A 21,138-nucleotide genomic window follows, 5' to 3' on the forward strand; every position below is an offset into this window, starting at 1 on the left:
GCACGGTGTTTAATTCATTACAAAACTGCCCTCAGTCAAAAAACTCAGTCAACAAGAAGAAATAGGTTTGAATTCCAACACAATGATCTAAAAATAACAATGCAAATGTTTTGTCTTTTTGTTGCACACATTTGCAATCAGATGTAGCTTTAAACTGATGGATTTATTTCTGACTGATTCATGAATGAATCAGAACTTAAAGTGTCTAAATGTCCCCATTCTGTTAGAGCAAGTGCAAATTGAATGCAAACTCATCATGACTCAACTGTATTAGTTTCTTGTCGAATAAAAGCTTACTATACTGTGTACATTTCTCACTCATGTCACTTAAGAAAACAAAATAAAAAGTCAGTGTATAACCAGGAATGCTTCAAGCAAAACTGACCTTTGAGAAGGATTTGTCACAAACACAAAACTAAGAAATACAAACATGACATGTTTCTGTTTTCATCCTGTACGGTTACTGATTAAACGTTTCATTTAAGTAGAAGCACCCAGCCTCGTTGTTAGCTGTCCGAAGTACTGTAAAATACTGTCTAGTACAAAAGCAAACAGAGGCTAAAAGCACAAAAGAACTTTATTTCTTTTGGATAAACAAGCTGATGACCTGCAGAGCTGCACCATGACCTTCCTCTGTAAGTCTATTACAGACTTTGTAGGAGGTTTTTTCCCCCACAAACCTATTAAAAATATTTTTGAGAAGAAATGACCAGGGATTATAGCAATCATTATAACAGAAAATGAAGTCAAGGAATAAACCATTTTGTTTGTTCCAATAAACAGTAACTGCTTCATCCTGGTCAGGGTTGCGTTGGATACGGAGTCTGTCCAGAGAACAATGGGAATAAAGTGGGAACACACAAGACACCAGTCTGTCACAAGGCACCACACACACATTTACACACTTATCCACACCAGGGGCAAGAGTAGTCAATTCATGCACTGGCGTGTTTTTTTTAGGAGAAGAAATCAGAAAGGAAACTCACAGGAACTCAGAGATATCATGCAAGACTATTAAGGATCGAATCATTAATCATGGATCTGTGAGGCAGCACCATTACCTGCTGTGCCACTATACTGTCTTCATTAGCAAAATGAATGAGAAATTGTATGTCAAACTGAATATATCACATGGAGAAAAAAATGTAAATGATATCAGATTAACTTTTAGCTCAGTCTAACCAGCCCAGTGTTCATTGGAACGAATAAATGATGGAATGAAGGATATATTGCTGTTTTGTTGCAACGTATCAACATTTCATTTATATTATTTCCACATTTTTGTACTTTGATGTATTGATGTACGTTTCCCTTTCTGACATTCATAAACCATGAGTTGGCAGGTTTAACTCTCATCGTCTTAAGGCGCCATCTGCTGGTTTCACTCAGCAGTACACAGTGTCAAAGTGTTTATGAAACTACAAAGGAGAAAGAAATGCCACCCTACCCGCAGGCACATGTAGGAGTGAATGAGCATGCGCAATACATATACATATATATTTATATATATAAATGTCATCTTACAAATATGCAGATACTCTGTATACATATAAGAATATAAAGTGCAAATCCAGCATTCTACAGTATGTGCCTGTGTAATAGCTATGGTATTATTCTGTCTCCATAATTTCTTCAAACGCCGATTGTATTGTCTCAAATTTCACAGAAAACCCATAAACCAAATGTGTATTATATAACATAGCAGCAGAGGGTGTTGGTTCTTAAATTGCACTGGGTGAATCACCGTCTTGGTTTATGGTGACACGTCATTACAATCTCCTTTGCAGATGCAGAATTTGTGTAGGTGCACCATGCTTGCGCATCTCACTCAGTGCACCCCTGTGTGTGCATCTCACTCAGTGCACCCCTGTGTGTGCATCTCACTCAGTGCACCCCTGTGTGTGCATCTCACTCAGTGCACCCCTGTGTGTGCATCTCACTCAGTGCACCCCTGTGTGTGCATCTCACTCAGTGCACCCGTGTGTGCATCTCACTCAGTACAGCCTTTTGCATTATTCAAACAGACTAAATGCGCGTATGTGCTGTTAAACCACAGACGCGCCCTGTGACTTTCATAGCCTTATTTATCCTTAACATCTGGTTATACTATGGCAACGATACCATTTTCTTCTCACGTCCATCAAAAAAAAAAAAAAAAAAGAAAAGCAATGCTCATGTTTGCACAATTGACCGTGTCCATTCCTGTGACGTTACGAGCCGTTCACGCACGCGATAGTGGTGCGTGGAGTGTCGCGTGCCCAGACCGAGGTGTATGTGAGAGCGCCGTGGCTTTGCGCACTTCGCGCACGTAGTGTGTGTGAACAGCACGCGCGCTGCAGCAAAGGGCGCTCCGAGCACACGGACACACCCAGAGGAGAAAATGCTCTCCACTAATGCGCAAGTACACTCCAAAGAGCTTGAGATGAGCCTTGCATGCGCCAGTCGGAATAAGTGGCCAGATCGAGAGAAGAAGATTTTTTTTTTACTTCCTTCAAAGGCAAAGCATTCCTGCTATGAACCGAATTCGAAAAAAAAAACAACAACAAAAACAAATCATGATAAAAGCCGAGAGTCGTCTGTGCAGTGCGCTCTCTCGTGCCAGCGCGTTTGTGAAAGCAATCATACGCCAGGCATTTGCTCTACTGTTGTTTTTAAGGGGTAGCGGAGCGACATACAGAAATCAGCACAATAATAGGTAACGTCTATTATTATATATTTTTGTTCGGTTTTACGGTCAATAAATGGTATTTTTATTATTATGGAATGCGTTGTGTTTTGCGGGCAAGATGGCGCCGAGCACAGTCAGGTGACCTTGTGTGTTTTTTTGGGCTTTTTTTTTTAACCTTCTGGCTGATGCGGAAGTGAATTCCCCCTTAAAATTCTATTGGCTGGTTTGAACTCTGGAGTGATAAGAATGGCTTCTTGGTTGGAGTTCGCCATGTGGCAGTCAAACGCATGTGACAATGGTGTTTTTTTTTTTTTTTAAACACGGAGGGGAACGGAAATCTTATCGAATCTGTATTGCCACTGAGGGCACCAGCGATAAAGAGCAGTGATCTAATAAGCATACAGTTGCAATTAAGTCCCAATGTAAACAGGCGCAATAGAACCCGGTGCGCACGAGCCGACACGCGCTCTACACACGACCTACGCATCAGGATGCTACATTTCTTACTAAATGAAATGTTGTTACAGACGCGTGTTTGCGTGTCACGGGGTTTAGACGCGCGTTAAAAGAGCACATTTGTTTGTAGTGTAATCGAATTGAAGTTAAACTGATGGCTGCCATTGTGCGCGCTCTCTGGAAGGGGGAGGGGTCCGTTTATCATGACGCTGTGCCACAGAACATCCTAAATTGATTGCTATAATAAATTATTTACTTCCAAAATACACTCGAAACATTAGCAGCTGTATTTCCGCCAGGTGGTCCAGAGTAATGAAATTCTGCAATGTTTATCTCTACAATATGCTGCGTTGATTCAGTTTAAATACATTTTTTGGAAGAAAAAGAAGAAGAAAAATGTAACACATAAATGCTGTCCTGATATCTTTACCTTATCGAGGACGTGCTGCTTAAACAGCCAGCGCACTAGATCTAGTCTAGTTTAATCTTTGGCGCCTTCGCCACTTTGGGTGATTTTAACGCATAGATGTCACCCGTCACCCTAAAACAGACTTTACTGGATCAACCAAACCCTCCCTCTGTAAACCCCACCCGATTTCAGGTCGGACGTTGGTTGGCTGCGCCTCTTGTGCTAAGGACGTTCAGACTCGAATGCGCGTCTCTGATTAGTCCGCGGTGACGACAATCCCACACCCAACTCCCGCCTCCTGCAGGCGTCAAGTTTGGCAGACTGGCAAGCTCTAGTTTGTAAAGGGGCTATAGCTGAATGTGCAGCGAAGACTCCCAAGTCTTAACTGCGCTCTTTTATTAAATCCGTCACTCACAGACCCTCAGGATGGACATGAAGAAGAGGATTCACCTGGAATTGCGTAACCGAACGCCGTCGGACGTAAGCTGCTTTACGCTTTAGCTACTTGGGTGATTTTTTTTTTTTTTTGAGAAGTAAAATCGCTGCTAGAATAAACTCAGTGCTGGAAGGTAGATGGCCAGCTTTAGATGTGCACGCCGTCAACTTGATGTGTTGAATGAAAAGTTTGAGGTGACTTTGTTAAAGCGGGGCCGCGGTCACAGTGCTGAATAACTCGACGTGTTTACGCACGGACCAAGGCTTTCGCAGTTTGCTCGGTTTTCTCAACTTTTCGAGGCTCCTGATCGATCGCTTTGCTTGGCTGTGAAACTGTAACAGTAACGCGCATTGTGTAGCCAGCGTATAAACAAGGGAAGCGGCATGAGAAGCCATATTTGTAACTTTGTAGCCCCGATCGCGCCCTTTTCCTTTGCATCCCAGAGGCTGCACAATAAAATCAGCCTTACCATTCAAACCCTTCTGCTGTTCGTTTCCTCTTAATAAATACCATTCCTCTGGGTTCACCTGGCGACTTCAGCAACTTGTGGGGCACGTTTTAATTCGCTGTGCAGGCGATCTGACCGGTGTACTATTTTAGTTTGAACTGTTGTAATTATTTTTTTAGGACGGTTAGAGCTGGAATTTTTTAACCAGACAATCTGCACCAAAACTGAACGTTAGAAAAAAAAAAATCCCACGGTATTGGCGTGTGTAAGTGTGTGTATATGCGTGTGTATGTGCGCGCGACTACATGCTGTGTGGAGCACAACCACGCGATTGCTGTTCAATTTTCGGTGTCATCTTTACATGGAGTTGCGTAAAGGCGCGCGAAACCCCATTAAAACTGCATTCTGTAGGTACTGAGGATGCAACGAGAGAACGAGCACTTGTAATAACCACGACGTGCTCGGGAAATTACACACACAAGCTGTCGGTGTTTTCCCCCGAAGTGTGAGCTACGTTTGGTTACAGATGAATCCCAACGCAACATTACCGAAGTCTCCAAACGGTTCTTTCTAATACGTGTCCAAAATACACGTCTTACAAACGCAGACTGTAATTAAGCGTCCTTTCCGAGCCTGTCTGATCTCCTGTTATAAACTAACGTGCTGGGGATGTTTTGAGGCGCATGGCTGCGCTCTGGATTTCTGTTTGTGTGAGGAGCCGCTACGCAACTCAGCGGCGCTGCTCCAGTTCCGACATCTAGGACAAGCCGCCATTTTATCCAGCAACAAAGGCACACGGCGTTTAATCGACTAAACGTACCGTTCCTGCAGCCCGAACAATCTCTTTCTACAGTCCACCGTCGAGTAAACCATCAAATCTATTCCTGTTTTCGAAATTCGCTTTAACAGTCGGTCAAAAATCAAATAAAATTGGTGGGTTTTACGCACAAACTTGGTAGCATTTCGGCTACGTCGTGTTACCTGCCCCTCCTACTCCTGAATTCTTTAGCTCGTGTCTGGACTCCTGGGACAATTTAAGGCGATTTGACTTAACTCGTCAAAACCTGGCCTGCTCGGCGCCATGTTCTTGCTTTTGTTTGTCCTTTTAGAGAGAGAGAGAAAAAAACCCCGCCAGTTTGTAATCTTTTCAGTGCTAAAGCTAACAGACGCGGCTCGTGGCGCAGACAGCCATTTTGTTGTGTGAGGGGGAAAAACGCGGCGAGTCAAAGCAATGAACAGAGCTGAGGCGAATAATCGGTCATTGCTGTAGACTGCTGATGACTGTAATCGACAAGATGTAACGGCTCCACCAAGGCAACAGGGGATTTCTTTACTCGGTGTATTAAGTGTATATGCTGAGCCTGAACATGGACTTAAATCTATTTTCTAGACATTTTTACATGTTCACAGAATAAAGCTACACCTCAAGTAACTACAATAAAGAAAATGGGGGTTTTAAAGCTTTCATTTGGAACATTATACAGGGAAAAGGTTCATTAACCCTTCAGTAAAATAGATATTGAGTCACATTGCAAAAAACAACAACGTATGACTGAATGGAAACCGTTGTAACCTCTAATCACTAAAAAAAGTGTTTTCTGTATTAAAACAATTTTTGAGGCTTTTATCAGGCTCAGGATGGTCAACAATGATACAGTTCCATCCTGATTGCATTAAAAGGCCTAATTAATAATGTGTGAGTTATATGAAGTGGTGACTCGTTCATTAAGAATTGTAAGAGAAAACATTCCCTGTAATCCAAGCGAGCTACACTCTGAGTCAAAAGCTGGCAACAGCAGTGAGTTGACTCAATTTAAGCTTGCAACATGAACCGGAAACCAGTCCAACACCAAGCACTTTTGACTGATGCAGAAGTGCAGTGTAGGAAACTTGTACACATCCCGAGTTTGGTTTTATTTCCACTTTTATTAACACATTAACATCTGTTGTATCTTTTATCAGGTGAAAGAACTCGTGCTCGACAACTGCCGGTCAAATGAAGGCAAAATCGAAGGCCTTACAGACGAGTTCGAGGAGCTGGAGTTTCTAAGTACAATCAACGTTGGCTTAACTTCAGTCGCCAACTTGCCCAAGCTTAACAAACTCAAAAAGGTACAAATATGGTGTTCTTATTGCTGAAAAAAACACTTCATTATGGCTGACCTTGCATTGGCATCTTTAATAAAGGTGGTTGTGTTTTTGTTTGTAATAGCTCGAGCTTAGCGATAACAGAATCTCGGGTGGTTTGGAGGTACTGGCAGAGAAATGTCCCAATCTCACCCATCTCAACCTCAGTGGCAACAAGATCAAAGATCTCAGCACCATTGAACCACTGGTGAGTTTTAAGGCAACAGAGGCTGTACACCTTTTAAGTGTCTGTACTGCACCATAGAATAAACATTAACCGTTGTAGACATGCAGGTTCTTGTGTACTTACTTATTTGTACTTTGTCATTAAACTAATGTAGTAATGAAGCAGTCATATAACAAAGTTCACAGTCTAGTTTGACGTTTACAAAAGTATTTTTAAAATAATATATATATTGTGTGTGTGTGTATGTATGTATGTATATATATATATATATATATATATATATATATATATATATATATATATATATATATTATATTATATTATATAGCTTTTGTGAGCCACAGAAATTGTGGTGCATCATGCTTAGGTGAAATATGGAGATATTTTTATGGGAAGAATTTAACTTAATTCTGAAATGTTCGTGTTTCAACAGAAAAAATTGGAAAGCCTCAAAAGTTTAGACCTGTTCAACTGCGAGGTGACAAACTTAAACGACTACAGAGAAAACGTCTTTAAGCTACTGCCTCAGTTGACGTATCTCGATGGCTATGACAAAGAGGATAAAGAGGCACCTGACTCTGACACAGAGGCCTACGTTGAGGGATTGGATGACGAAGAAGATGAAGATGATGGTATTGTTTATTCTTTCCTGTTTGAGTTGCTGCATTCCCATTCACCACATGCACCATATGGCTACATGATATGACACATTTCTCATATATATTTATACACACACCATTTATTTATTTAAAAAGTTAACTGAGGAAGGGTTTTGCATTTTGCAGAAGTAGACGAGGAGGAGTACGATGAAGATGCAGCTCCCGGAGATGAAGATGAAGAAGAAGGAGATGAGGAAGATGAAGAGGAAGGGGAGGAAGAAGAGGAGGAAGATGTCAGTGGAGAGGTGAATGCTGCATCATGTTTAGTCCTTTGACATAATGTCACTTATGAGGAAGGAGGTTTTTTTTTCTTTGGTTTTTTTAAAAAAAAAATTCTTTTTTAGGAGGAAGAGGAAGAAGACTTAAATGACGGGGAAGTTGATGACGAAGATGACTACGGTAAGCAAATTAGCTGTGTTTATTTAGCAATTGACATTTGGATATAGAGCAAACATGATTTTTAAGGATATGTACTCATCTTAAATATACCTCAGAGCACCACAGAAGCTTTCCAATTGCATTGTGATATTAAAGCAGAATTCTACCTGAAATCAATTATTTGTTATTTAGGAACAACATCTGTACTGTTCTCGTTCATCTATATTGTCGACAATATAGATCGTGGCATGTTATTTCCATTAGAGATGCAGCAAGGGCAATCCTATTCTGTCAATATACATTTGGGGAAACGAACTTAACACTTGTTTTTAAAAGTTTCACACAGAAAATGTTAACAATGGTGGATGCACTTGAATTGTGCCAATGAAAAATACATAGTTTAAGTCTCAGATTTCAGTGGAGTAAAATATGCTTTTTATTATGTATCTGTTGCAGAGGAAGAGAGGGGACAAAAGAGGAAAAGGGAGTTGGATGAAGAAGGAGAGGAGGATGATGACTGAACATGCACTCTCGGATTCCCTTTGTGATCTGACTGTTTTAACCCTCTGTTTCTATGTCCTAATGTAATTTTGCGGTGGTTTTGGGGAGGTATGCAAATGGTAGGGGTGGGTTAGTAGATATATGAGGACACAGTTTAAATATTAGTTTTTTTTTTTTGTTTGTTTTTTTTTCTTTTCTTTTTTTTTTTTTTAAATACTTTGTTTGCCCCCATTCTTTTCTTTCTCTCTTAAACCTCTTCACACGACTGGCAGCACAGGAGTGGAAATTTCCTATTGTCCAAAACTGAGTTTGTTCTTTGTAATTTTTCTTTTTTTCTCTTTACTGTTGATGCCTATACAGATTGCTTATACAGATTGCTGGGTATGACTTATGTATTTAAATGACAAAAAAATACCAAAAACCTTTTAAAAACAGCATGTCTGGCTCTATTTTAAATTTGACTACTGGATTTCAAGAGGGTTTTCTTACCCACCTTTTTTTTAAAAAATCACACCTATTTTGTTTGTGTACATTGCGTCTCTTTCGTCTTGTCGTGATCATGTGACGTCCTGTTCGGGCACGGAGGAGGCATCGGATCCTGCACAGTACAACCTCTCAATGTGATTATTTTATTTTGTTATTATTTTCTTTTTTTTTTTTTTTTAATGTTTAGAACTGAATGTCTGCCCTTGTCAAATGACTCCTAGAAACCCTTTCTCCTTCTTGCGTGGATAGTTCAGAGGTCCCGTGTTCTTTGTAAATAATGACCAAATATATTTTTTTCTATTCCCTTTGATAACGGCAGACATTTTTCACCATTAATCTCAGTTGTAACAGTTAACTGTAATAAAACAAATGAAAACACATGCAGCTGTAAAGTAATTTTGGCAAACGGTGATCCAGCAGAATGTACCGAGCTCATGATCACAGTGAAATCACTTTGATTTCTCCATCTAAGTCATTAGTTACTACGTTAACGTTACACAGCTGTGTTTAGCCTCACTACATACAAGCACGTTCCATTAAAATCAGCCTCTCGAACGAAATTGTAACTGTAAGCTCAGGGAAAGGATATAGCGTGTATTTTTGTGTGTGTTCTTTTTGTCTGGATATTTGTGTGAATATTCAGAGATCATTATGGGTTATTTAAAGCGAAGGAATTCTGAGCTGTTAGACATTTCTGTGATTTATTTTTAATTTTTTTTCCTCAGTCTGGATATTTTGTAAATATTCAGAGATGATTTAACGCAAAGGCATTCTGACGTGTATTTGGTGGCTCTAAATTATACCTTTTTTTGTTTGTTTTTATTATTAAAATGGAGAAAAAAAATTAGACGATTGAGAAAGACGTCAGCATTCTTGATGATAAGGAGTGAAGTGGATTTGTTTATAAAGGGAAAAATCTATTTAGGTTTAAGTCACAGTTGTATTCCACAATGTCTTTTCTAGTTTTAAACTAGTTAAATGTGAGGTTTCAGACAGTTCCAGTGATTATAATATCAAAGCACATGAAAGTGCAAGGTCCTTTTCCCTGTATTGTTTTGGCTGTTGCCTGGGACAGACTGACTGGCTCATACTGATGTCACCTAGTGGAGGAAATCGGTATTGCACAGGAATGACTTCAAGGACCTTGAATGAAAGGAACTCTAAAGGCATTACACATAAACGCCTAAAAATTCATCCAGCTACATTACAAATACTCTTTTAAACTGGTAACAACTACAATCATTAACTAACAATGAATTACTGAGGCTTTGCTATAGTATGATATACTCCTTTCCACAATTTTCCTATTTGAGTATTTGGAATAGAGTACTACATGTGTACTGATGAAGATTTTTATTTGAAAGGGACAGAAATGCTATTGAATAAGCGACACATTAAACACTGGAAGTTTATCCTACTTTGGTCTTCTTCAAACATCATCATCACGCTGCCTTTTGTATAAAATTGCTGTGGCACCGTTACATAAAGAATAAAACAATGGGGAGCTCCAAGGTGATTATTTTCCAATAACAGCATGTAAAAAAGTTTATTTCTCTTGTACCATTGAAAAGGTTTGAATATTTACTATTTTATTTGAGTCTCACCGTACTACTAATCTATTTAGCTGTTATTTGATATGTTGTGGAACTTCCCCAAGAAAAGTTAGCTGATGTTATCTCTTATGTTTAGCAGATAGAAACATTTCACTCAGCCTCAATTATTGCTAATGTGTGTGAGAGTGTGTGTGTGTGTGTGAGAGAGAGAGAGAGAGAGAGAGAGTGACATAAATGAGATAAAAAAAAAAATTTGTCAGGTTTTCAAGAAACCTTCATCCTGACGACTGGCAGATAAAGTACTGACTTTGGAGACTCCTTCCCTCAATAAACTTAGTATAGAAAGCTTCACCTTATTACTGATTATACGTTAATTTTTTGTTAACAGTTTTTAACTTTATTTGTCTTAAATTAGATGCAGCATAATAAAGTCCACATCGAATTAGCTGTTAATGTACAAACCGTAGTGTATTAGAATGTACACAGTAATATAAACGGATGATCTGCAGCTGAATCTGGATCTACAAATACTCAATACTTTGGTATAAACAATAATAATATACATGCCTCTGGGGTTGTTCAGCACAGCATTTCTCAAGAGGTGGCCCACCGGATCAGGTGTGTTTGGAGCAGGGATGTCTTGAGACCCGAAAGGATGAGTATGTTTTCATGCTCTTCTGTTTACTATGCATGATGCAGGAATAAGCCACAACTTTAAAGGAGGTGAGATTATTTTTATGAGACAGTAGTTCAGGAGCATAAATGTTTCCTACATGGTCCGTAGTCAAACATCAGCCAGCTTTCTGTCTACGTGCAGTCCAGGGGTTTAAAAGCCGCAGGTGTGGCGCTGATTCTAAATGAAGTAAGGCCTCATTTCAATCACACGTACACAAATCACAGAAAGTGAAGAGCACACCAGATGATACGATCAGAAGCAAAATTTGTCTGTACTTCTATCGGTGAGTTCAAAGGAGAGATTGACATGAATCCAGGATCAGTCTGGCAGGAGTCCTGCTCTCCTCTACTCTTATATCAATGTTAACCCAATTTTATTATATCACATTAGCCACTGTTTTCAATATTAAATATGACATTAGTATAATTGACTAAATACTGCTTATATTCCTGGGTGATTTATGTTATATAATGCAATTCATTGTTCAGTTATGAGAGGGTCATGATCAGTCCCTTCAGCCTTTCCAAAAAAAACCCCAGACAGATTGGTTAAAATGTACAATCATTAACCACCTACACACAATGAACACTTTCAGCAAATATGCTGAATGTCTTACAAGCAATTAAAATAAATGTAAGACATTTGTTTCTATATACCGTTGCCTGTACTGTAGATTTTCAGCCATTCTTACCTACTAATCACTCACTATGTTCATGTTTTTCCACATCAATCAGTGCCTAAATATATGCACTGCTTCTCTATCGTTATCTCGTTTCTTTACTCTCTCTGAAAAATAATTGTACGAAAATGGATTTTTCCTCATCGCTGGAGTGGAACCTGAAAGTATACATATTTTATTCATCTTATATTTCATCTGAAAATGTGAATATAGTGTATCTTTAAGGTACGTTATTGGGCCGTAATTATTGTTCAGCTTTTAGATTTAAAGGTACATTAAATGCACATTTTTTAGATAGAAATATAAATACAAAGATAAAAGGTACAAAAGGTGTTTACAGTTTGCTACCCTTTTACTTGTAGCAGAACATGAACACACTTCTGATGGTTATTTTAGTGACGACACAGTTACATTAGGTTAAATTCTAGCTGTGTATAGTGTTACTGTATTAGGTATTAGTTCTGGTGTACTGTGTTGTGAATGTGTTGTCTGTTAACTTGGCATTGCGCTTACACTCAGATCCGAACCTTTGAACAATCTACTAATACAATACAATAAATACAGTTTTGTGTTTCACTAGAATGTGATTAAAAGCTGCATGGGATTGTTGTCATGTCAGAATGGAAGTTTGGACACTACAGGAGAGAGGCGATCTCAGATAATGCATTAGATATCTTTGGATATTAAAGGAGCAGTTTGTAAGAAGGAACGCTGTTCTATTTGGGGCGGAGCCTATTTATGGTCCAGAAAAAACAGGTCTGAAATGAAGCAAGTCCAATTACAAGTCAAATTGTATTGCAGAGATATGATTCATTTAAACACTACAAACTGCAGCATTCATTCAAAATCCCTTCTTAAGTAAATCAGACATTGAATCTTCAAAATTCTAAGACAAAAAAAAAAGACAAGACAAGTAGAATGACTTCTAGAAGACATATTTGGTTGACCAGCTAGTGATCTCTGTCTCTACATCCATGGTTAAAGATGAGATGAGCTTAATTATTTAAAACAATACGTATTTGGGGAAAACTTAATAAGAACAAAATAAATAATTACAATTATAAAGAAAACACACAGAAATAATAATACAGTTAATGGCTTGTATGAAAATAACCTGTCAAAACCATTCTAATCCAATACTGCAAATTTGGCTGCCCACATATCCACAACTGAGGAGGAATATGGATAAAGGTGAAAGACAGAGAAAGAGAGAACATATATGTAAAAATGATTAAAATATCAATTAATAGCATTAAATAGCAGGAAGAAATAGTAAAGAATATTTTGTCCCTTTGAACTACTTTTCTTCTGCAGATCTTTATATTTGTTTGTGAATTTGAGCCGTAGGTATACTGATACTGCTGGGAAAGCAGCAGTAAACACAGGCCATAAGGTGTGAGAGGTTTTAGTGATAAAGGGGTCAACTTATACCCCAGTAGAGTCAGACAGCTTTAAAGGCATCAACAGTTAGGATCAGAGTGAGACACTGCTTGGTGGAGACAAACGCTTGGTCTTGTGGGATATAAGAGAGGGGTATCCAGGAGGATGTTCAGCAGTACTAGGAGTTAATTTATAAGGGCTTGACCCTGGTCACATGCTGTTGTCACTGCTATTGTTATTGTTGTTGCGGTTGTTGATGTTCGGACTGTTTCTCAGGTTGTTCAGCTCTAGCTCCAGTTGTCGTATTTTGACGTCCTTCTGCGCTAGCTCGTCTTTCAGCCGCCGCAACTCATCCTGCTGCTTGAAGAACATCCGCAAGAGCTAAAGATAGGAATATATGTATAATATATGAGTACACCCATGTCCAAATAATGACCCGATAACAGCAACAGGCATAATTAAATTAACTTAAATAGCTCATATATTAACATGACTGGATACCTGTTAGTTAAATTCCCAGGATGAGTTTTATTTTTGAGACTTCTATAAGAATATATACCAATTCGATTGCATACACTTGCTCTCAACGATGGTGAACTCAGGATAGCTAATTCACCTGCAGGTATGTTTAGGCATTAAAGTAAGAAAAAAACATTTAAAATTAAATAACCCTACCAAAGTACATACTGCTCTCCTAATGACAATGCTGAATTTTGCTTGTACAGTATTACGTTGCTTGGGTAACTGTGTCAAAGTTTGTACTGACTCTCTGCATGCTGCGCCGGTTGCTGACATTCTGACTCCTATTAAAATGTACAGCAGTAAATTTGGAAATATAAACTCTCAAAAAAGTACAAAACTGTCTCATTGCTGGCTTGTTCCTTGGATGGTGTCCCTCATGAGTATGTACATGACACCATTGTTTTTCATTTTTTACCTAAGTACTAAAGGTACTTAGGAAACATTCCAAATAGCAAATTGTGACACAGTTGTCTATAGTATAAGGTCTAAGGTCTTTTTTGCTTTAAATTCAAATGTACTTTACAGTTGTTTTAAAAACATGTGCTCTAAAGATACAAAAGACTTTTTTCATCCATAATCCATATTCCAAAAAGAATCATAAATAACCATAAAAAACCCAAGTGGACAATGGGGGAACACATAGCAGGTTGAACAGACAACAACTGGAGCAAAGGATGGAACCTAAGGTCAACCATATGTTCATTGACCCATATAGATTTTGTATTTAGTGTAATGGAATATCAAGTCTTCAGAACCGGTGCAGGTTACAGGTCTAGGTTCAGATTAAGGTTCCACCCTGATCTTAACCAAGCTTACGCCTGAGTTTACACATAGTGTGTATTTATACGCTGGATTCTTTAAAAAATGTAATGCATACAGAGCACAGGCACCTCATTCTCAGTGCGGGGAGGCACATTTTCCAGCAGGTCAATCCCGTTCACCACCACACTCTTCTTCTCCTTCACTGGGGCCTTGAACACCAGCTTACTGGGTCTGCTGTAACCCTCCTTAAGAGACATCAACACTGGCCCTGAAGTCACACACACACAAACACACACACACACACACACACACACACACACACACACCAATTCTCATCATATTTAACCCATATCGTCTTTATAACTACCTTAATATTTATCAATATTGTCCGTCAGGACAAAATAAATGACTCAAATACTGAAATGATGTATAGTATGTTATTCAATTTTGTATATTTCTGACTTATATTTGGACACTCTTTGGCCAAGAATATTTGCACACCTAACGATTACAGCCCTATGTGGTTCTTAGGGCTGTAAAACTTCCCCAAACTGTTGAAACAAAGCTGGAAACAAACAACTGTATACAATGTCACTGTATGCGGTAGGATTACCATTTCCATTCACTGGAACTAAGAGGCCCAAACTTGTTTCAGCATGACAATGCCTCTATGCACAAAGCAAACTCTATAAAGACTATCGTGCACAGAGTCCTAACCTCAACCCCACTGAACACCTTTGGGATGAACTGGAACACTGAATGCACTCCAGTCGTCCTCACCCAACGTCAGTGCCTGTCCTCAACATTCTACTTTAAAGCCTTCTTTGTGGAGTGAAGGTTATTATAACAGCAAAGGGGTACTGTATCTGTAATGAGAGGTTTAATAACCATATAATCTATATCATCCTTGCACTATTATTCAGCCAAATGTCTATATATTCAAAATGTCCTGAAAATAATATTCTTATTAGACACATTGATCCAAGCATATATTTTTACATATTGGGGGGGAAAATCAGTTCAGTAAATATTTAAAATGCCTTGAACCCTTGAAGAGAGTTGCACTAGCCATTTTGGATCAATGGGCTCAATATCTTTTGGATTATTTACAATCAACTTCTTAATACACAACAAGCAAAAAAAAATACTGATATTATCAGATCACATTTTTCATAAAAAAAAAAGATGATTTAACAAATCAAAAATGAAAATTAATCTAAATTGATTGAGACATATTTGCAGTTGCAAGTGAAATCTTTACCTCGGTTGACACCACTGAGCCACTCATCAGCGGAGAGAGAGGCTTCTGTTCCTGGAGTCATGGGGTAGATGTCTTCCTGATACGTCTCCGACTGCAAACAGACCGCACTCACTTAAAACACACCGGTCAGGCATGCTGTTTTCTAACTATTGCTGTGTTACTACAGGCTTTCACACTGTAGCTAATGGATTAGCAAATGCACTACTCAGACAGCCGCACATTAAAGCCAATGCTAATTAAAGAGGCAGAGATTTCTGAATTGACAAGCCTCCTTGAGAGGCTGCATTGTACTGATTGGACTGATTATCGTGATCCACACGTGCTTTTTCTCTCTCAATTTTTGACACGGCACAGACACTGGGATAATTTTTCCAAACTTAAAAATCTATTCTTTCTCACAATTTAAACATATTCTTTAGTCACTACAGCTTATATCAGGTAATGTAGGAAAAATTGAAAAAGAATGTCAGGTTAAAGGGTTAATTATTCCACCTCTAAACCATCAATTTACCAGCATGCTGTTTGAGAAATAAAACACTTCAGGACGTGTTCTACTAGAAAAATACACAATACGGAGCCTTTTTTCCTATAAACAGCGACTTGTTGATTATACATTCAGTACATGTCATACTTTTAATCGTTATAGTTAGAATTAATCTTGTGAGACGTCCAACTAAACAAAAGTCATTTCCATATCTCTTCTTTGTTGAAGCGAATAACATAAGAATTATTTTTGTGCTAACAAGAAACCAGAAAGAGCAAAGTTGCTTGTGCCATGATGGACTTACAGACATACAAATACAAAGTGCTGACACTGGAGATTCCTTCCATGAACATTAAATAAACATATTTACAGATTCACAAAAGCTTCACCATATCATTCATTTTTTTTATTTTTTAAAAAAAAAAAATTATTTTAAAATAACTTTATTTTTTAACACTTCTTGTTAAGTGACATTTTGCATCCATTGTAGTATTAGATTACTGTAGATTATATCTCATGTCAGATGCAAATCTCCAAGAATGTGTTACTATAAACACTGTGATTAATGTATTAGAACAAGCACATTAATAAAATCATAGTTTTTGGATTATACCTTGTGCTATCATCATACTCACTGTTATAGAAAATAAATCAACACCTACTGTCCGATCAGATTCAAGGATTCAATAGTCTGCTGTATGAGATGAAATTACACACTGCTATATATGGAAGTGCTTTATGATCGATCGAATGCTGGTGATTTGATACTGGTGATCTTGAGGACATATTTCAGGACAGTATATATATATATATATATGTATATATATATATATATATATATATATATATATATATATATATATATATATATATATATATATATATATTAGCAGTTCCAGATGACTAGTGTGTATGCATGTGTTTGTGTGTGTGATGAGCTTTACCCTAACATTAACATCAGTGTGTGTGTGTAATGAACAGAAAGTGAGACAGTGTGAGTCAGAATAATTATATGCTAGCAGTTTGTTCACTGCACTGAAATACGTAGACAGAAACTGCAGTCTTTACATAAACCATGCCCAATCCACTGCCTCGTATCCCATGATGTTAGACAATTAAAGCCTTATTTTCAGAGGAGCATTGATGAAGAACAAAAAAACGAAGAATTAAAAAATGAAATAGTATTCAGTGATGTAGCTGAGAAAAGTGCTGCCTGGCACCGTGGACTCTGTGCAGACTACTGGGATTTAACATCTGCCTTGGAATCCCTGTCATATGTGGTTTATGGCTAGAAACCTTTTACAGCATCACAAAATAGGCCACGTGGCTGATTTATGCAAATCTGTAGATCAGGAACATACAACAACATAGGCATAGCATATTCAACAAAAGAAGCATGTTAGTCTTTTTTTTTTTTTTAAATTAAGTGCAAATAAAATATCATTTAACACATCTTAAGGGCAGAGTTTAAATAACATTTCCAGGTTTATTGCATTACAGCGTTATGACAACTGACTTTGTAGTTGAGGGTCATTTTTGTACATTAAAGCCACACAACAGTGATGATACTGGTGACGCCTTGTTACTTGAGGTTTAGTGATAATATATATATATATATATATATATATATATATATATATATATATATATATACATATATATATATATATATATATATATATATCCCCGTGACCCGAGGTAGTTCGGATAAGCGGTAGAAAATGAATGAATGAATGAATGAATGAATATGTATATATATATATATATATATATATATATATATATATATATATATATATATATATATATATATATATATATATATATATATTCATTATGACAGCTGGTGTACATTAAATTAAGGATTTATATTTGTAGTGTTAATGAAGTTTTATGGCTAAAGGACTTAGGCTGATGTCATTAACATTGTTGCACATATTAATGCTTTGTGTTAATCACTGAACTAAAATGTCACAATACAAACTTGTCTGGCAAAATTTTTGTCTATATTTAGCACAGATTTGCTTTTTATGCCATAACTGTTCTCTTGTTTTTGCTCACCCTTCTAGGCACGATCATGGAAATGGGCTCGATCAATCCCTTTAGTGTCACCAGCTTATAGAACCTAAAGACTTCACAGGATGCCACATCCAAGCCATGTTTAGGCATTATACCTAAGAGACAAAAAATGACACAAAAATACAGCAGAATGATAAGAATATTGAAGCAGATAAATATCCACATTTATTTTATAGCATATTTTAGTAAGTAATGTTATTTAGACCCCCAAATCCTGAACTCACCGAGTCCTTTCTGAGGTGCAGGAGACCTGAACTCCATGAGGTACTGCATGTAAGGCTTCTCTGTAGTCACTTCATAGTATCGAATGTTACCGTCACCCTGAAATAACCCCTGTACGTCATTTATTTCTAACTTGACATAAAATGAAAACATGCAAATATAAACTGAAAACATCCATTCATCATGCAGATCATATGTAAATGTCTAGACCAACTTTCTTACCTTTACACCAGATCTAAGAGCGCACAAGCCTGGTATTGCATTACAGTGATGAATTATCAACATGGCACCACGGTACTAGTGATAATCTCCTTACCTTGCCTGCCAGATACAGCATGTGTGTGTCTGCATCATAGAAAGGGAAGAGCAACCCAGACAGGCCATCTATCTCCTCCTCTATTATTGGCATAGACAGATCCTCCTAAGGGTTAGAGATATAGGGAAATACAAGTCTATAAAAACATCATACAAAACAAAGCGGAGTAAACAAAACACTGCTACATTAAATAAGTCATTCAATACATTGTGCTGAAAGAATAGAATTACAAATATATAGGCATCATAATAGAAATTAACACAGAATTACAAAGATAATAATAATTGGACAAATAATCTCTTATTTATTGTTCAGTACTTCACTGTGATCCAGTATAAACCTTAAGGATTTCCACTTGTGTGAGAACTTCAGAGAGCCACAGACACCAGGGCAGGTATATTTATGGAAAGTCTGGTTTTGTGCATTGACTCAGCCCACACACACACACACACACACACACACACACACACACAAACACGGTCTCTTCACCTGATCCCAGAGTGCAATCTGTCGTGTGTTCCAGCGGGACACCCCTGTTGTTAGGAGCCTTTTCATGTTGCCCAGGAACACAACGCGGTTTACTTTGTGGTTCTTGCAGTTCCCCTCCTGCTTGGAGAACACACCCACCCACCCACACACACACACACACACACACACACACACACACACACACACACACATTAAATAATTTAAAGAAACAATACAATTAATGTGTATAAATCCTGGTCAACTGGATGCTTATGGCATTACAGTGTATTATCTAAAACCTCTGTTTGAGAAAGTACAGAGAAAAGTAGACAATTTGCAGTGATAGGCACATACAGTTGGGACATAATTCTGTTTACAATTAAAAAAAGAAAAGCAAAGAAAAACAATAGTTTAATCTGGATCAAGTGCTATTTTAGAGGCAGCAGGATAATAAGGGTGGAAGCCATATTGTACAATTATGATTCATTAATATGATCATTACAAATGAGACCAATCATGAAGCAATAAATGAAAAATATTTATAGACTCCTATTTAGTATTTACTTCAAATTCTCTCAATCATATATCTTAAATTGTCACTTGCATACAATTTATTAACTTTGACAGAGAGGAAAAAAACTACTTTCTTCATTAGTTCACATTTTCTATTGTGATTTAAAGGCAAGTAGTTTAAAGTTATAGTTTAAAGATGCTACACATAGATAATTTGCATAGTTTGAATAAAAACACAAGTAGATGCATAACATGAGTCTGAATACTTGCGAATTTCCCTGTGTATACTGTATATTGGCATATTTTGAGTAAAAACTACTATAACTCGACATATTAAATAAAGGCAGTAAGTAAAGAAATCAAGCTTCTTTGTCATTTGGGGGTTTACCTGAAGCACCTGTCCTGAACGGGGTTCGATGACCCGCAGCTTCTTGTCCTTACAGCTGGTGGCCAACAGGCTTCCATCAGTGTTGAAAGACATGCAAAGGATCACATCTGTGTGGCAGTCGATCATCTTCACCGGCTCACCAATCTCCAGGTTCCAGATCAGGATCTGTAAGTGAAGATAGATGAAGGATGAAGAGTTAATAAATAACTTCTTGGGCATAACTTCACTTTTATGAAATTTTATGAAATCCTATGAGCCAATTAATGTGAATGGTCAAATGAATACTTTGGCTAAAATTTAAAGTCTCTCTAAACCATGAAAATAAATCAGTCAAGACAAATGATAGAGGACGACTCTTGTTTTGATGTACATCTTTGTACATGCTCAATCAAATTTGTGATTCTTTCTCTATATTGGCCAGTATGTATTGCATGGTGTCTCAGTACACCTTGTAGTCATATCCTGCGCTAAACAGGATGCCGCTGCTGGTTGGGTGCCATTCTATAAGACCCACTCGTCTACTGTGACCATACAGCTCCAGTACAGCTTCAGTCATGTTCCTTCTCAGGCCACCATCTGGAATCTCCCATATCCGCACCTAACACACACACACACACACACACACACAAAGTGTATCAATAGTATCCCAACATATATTCAACATAATAATTTCTTAGCATTTTAGGATTTTATCATAGCACGTATTTTGAAAAGGGAAATTTCCATGAATAGATTTTCACTGTGATTATTCCAGTTCTATTATATTCTCATTCCTTTGATAGATAATGACAGATATTTCAAGCAATATTACAGTATCTGTCAAATTTATTTGCAGTGAAGCATTAACTTAGAATTAACCCCACAAATGTGTCATAAAATAAGAAATCACTTCAAAAAATCATAATTTGTCTTAAACAAGTAAAGATAAAATGTGAACAGACAATGATTATGTCTTTATCTCTGCACTGTACAGTTTTTTGGTTCGACTCTTCTTTAAAGTTTTTTTTTTACAGAATTCCTTTCCACAAAACACTTGAAAAACCTTTTTCTACAGTATGACTGTAGTTTCACTGTTTTGGT

The 21,138-nt window shown here is 37.5% G+C and overlaps 2 protein-coding genes across 4 annotated transcripts in view; one reads left to right on the forward strand and one right to left on the reverse strand.

The window, feature by feature from the left end:
- The first annotated feature begins 3,854 nt into the window (after nucleotides 1-3,854).
- Nucleotides 3,855-9,135, forward strand: anp32a (acidic (leucine-rich) nuclear phosphoprotein 32 family, member A). Its single transcript, XM_060859739.1, has 7 exons — nucleotides 3,855-4,013; nucleotides 6,380-6,529; nucleotides 6,630-6,752; nucleotides 7,165-7,363; nucleotides 7,517-7,635; nucleotides 7,735-7,789; nucleotides 8,225-9,135. The coding sequence occupies exons 1-7, from the start codon at nucleotides 3,960-3,962 to the stop codon at nucleotides 8,287-8,289; spliced, it is 765 nt and encodes a 254-aa protein (XP_060715722.1). The 5' UTR covers nucleotides 3,855-3,959; the 3' UTR covers nucleotides 8,290-9,135.
- A 2,860-nt stretch (nucleotides 9,136-11,995) lies between these two features.
- The window catches only part of coro2ba (coronin, actin binding protein, 2Ba), a 46,511-nt gene continuing 37,368 nt past the window's right edge, over nucleotides 11,996-21,138 (reverse strand). For 2 of the 3 annotated variants that reach the window (XM_060859735.1, XM_060859738.1), the window contains exons 4-12: nucleotides 20,507-20,656; nucleotides 20,059-20,223; nucleotides 19,179-19,298; nucleotides 18,690-18,794; nucleotides 18,376-18,472; nucleotides 18,134-18,246; nucleotides 15,589-15,679; nucleotides 14,456-14,595; nucleotides 11,996-13,424 (exon numbers count right to left, since the gene is read on the reverse strand). In XM_060859735.1, coding sequence (XP_060715718.1) covers nucleotides 13,254-13,424; nucleotides 14,456-14,595; nucleotides 15,589-15,679; nucleotides 18,134-18,246; nucleotides 18,376-18,472; nucleotides 18,690-18,794; nucleotides 19,179-19,298; nucleotides 20,059-20,223; nucleotides 20,507-20,656 — 1,152 coding nt within the window. In that variant the 3' untranslated portion in view covers nucleotides 11,996-13,253. The remainder of the gene's footprint in view (nucleotides 13,425-14,455; nucleotides 14,596-15,588; nucleotides 15,680-18,133; nucleotides 18,247-18,375; nucleotides 18,473-18,689; nucleotides 18,795-19,178; nucleotides 19,299-20,058; nucleotides 20,224-20,506; nucleotides 20,657-21,138) is intronic. The other variant, XM_060859736.1, reaches the window with a different exon arrangement.

This window comes from Tachysurus vachellii, chromosome 23 (genome assembly GCF_030014155.1).
Source record: "Tachysurus vachellii isolate PV-2020 chromosome 23, HZAU_Pvac_v1, whole genome shotgun sequence".
NCBI lineage: Eukaryota > Metazoa > Chordata > Actinopteri > Siluriformes > Bagridae > Tachysurus > Tachysurus vachellii.

What these genes read in the sequence shown, in the direction of transcription:
- anp32a (XM_060859739.1), top strand. Translation starts at nt 3,960, where the DNA reads ATGGACATGAAGAAGAGGATTCACCTGGAATTGCGTAACCGAACGCCG. An exon ending in TCAGCACCATTGAACCACTG is followed by an intron (nt 6,753 to 7,164) that starts GTGAGTTTTAAG and finishes GTGTTTCAACAG; the next exon opens with AAAAAATTGGAAAGCCTCAA. An exon ending in CGAAGAAGATGAAGATGATG is followed by an intron (nt 7,364 to 7,516) that starts GTATTGTTTATT and finishes TGCATTTTGCAG; the next exon opens with AAGTAGACGAGGAGGAGTAC.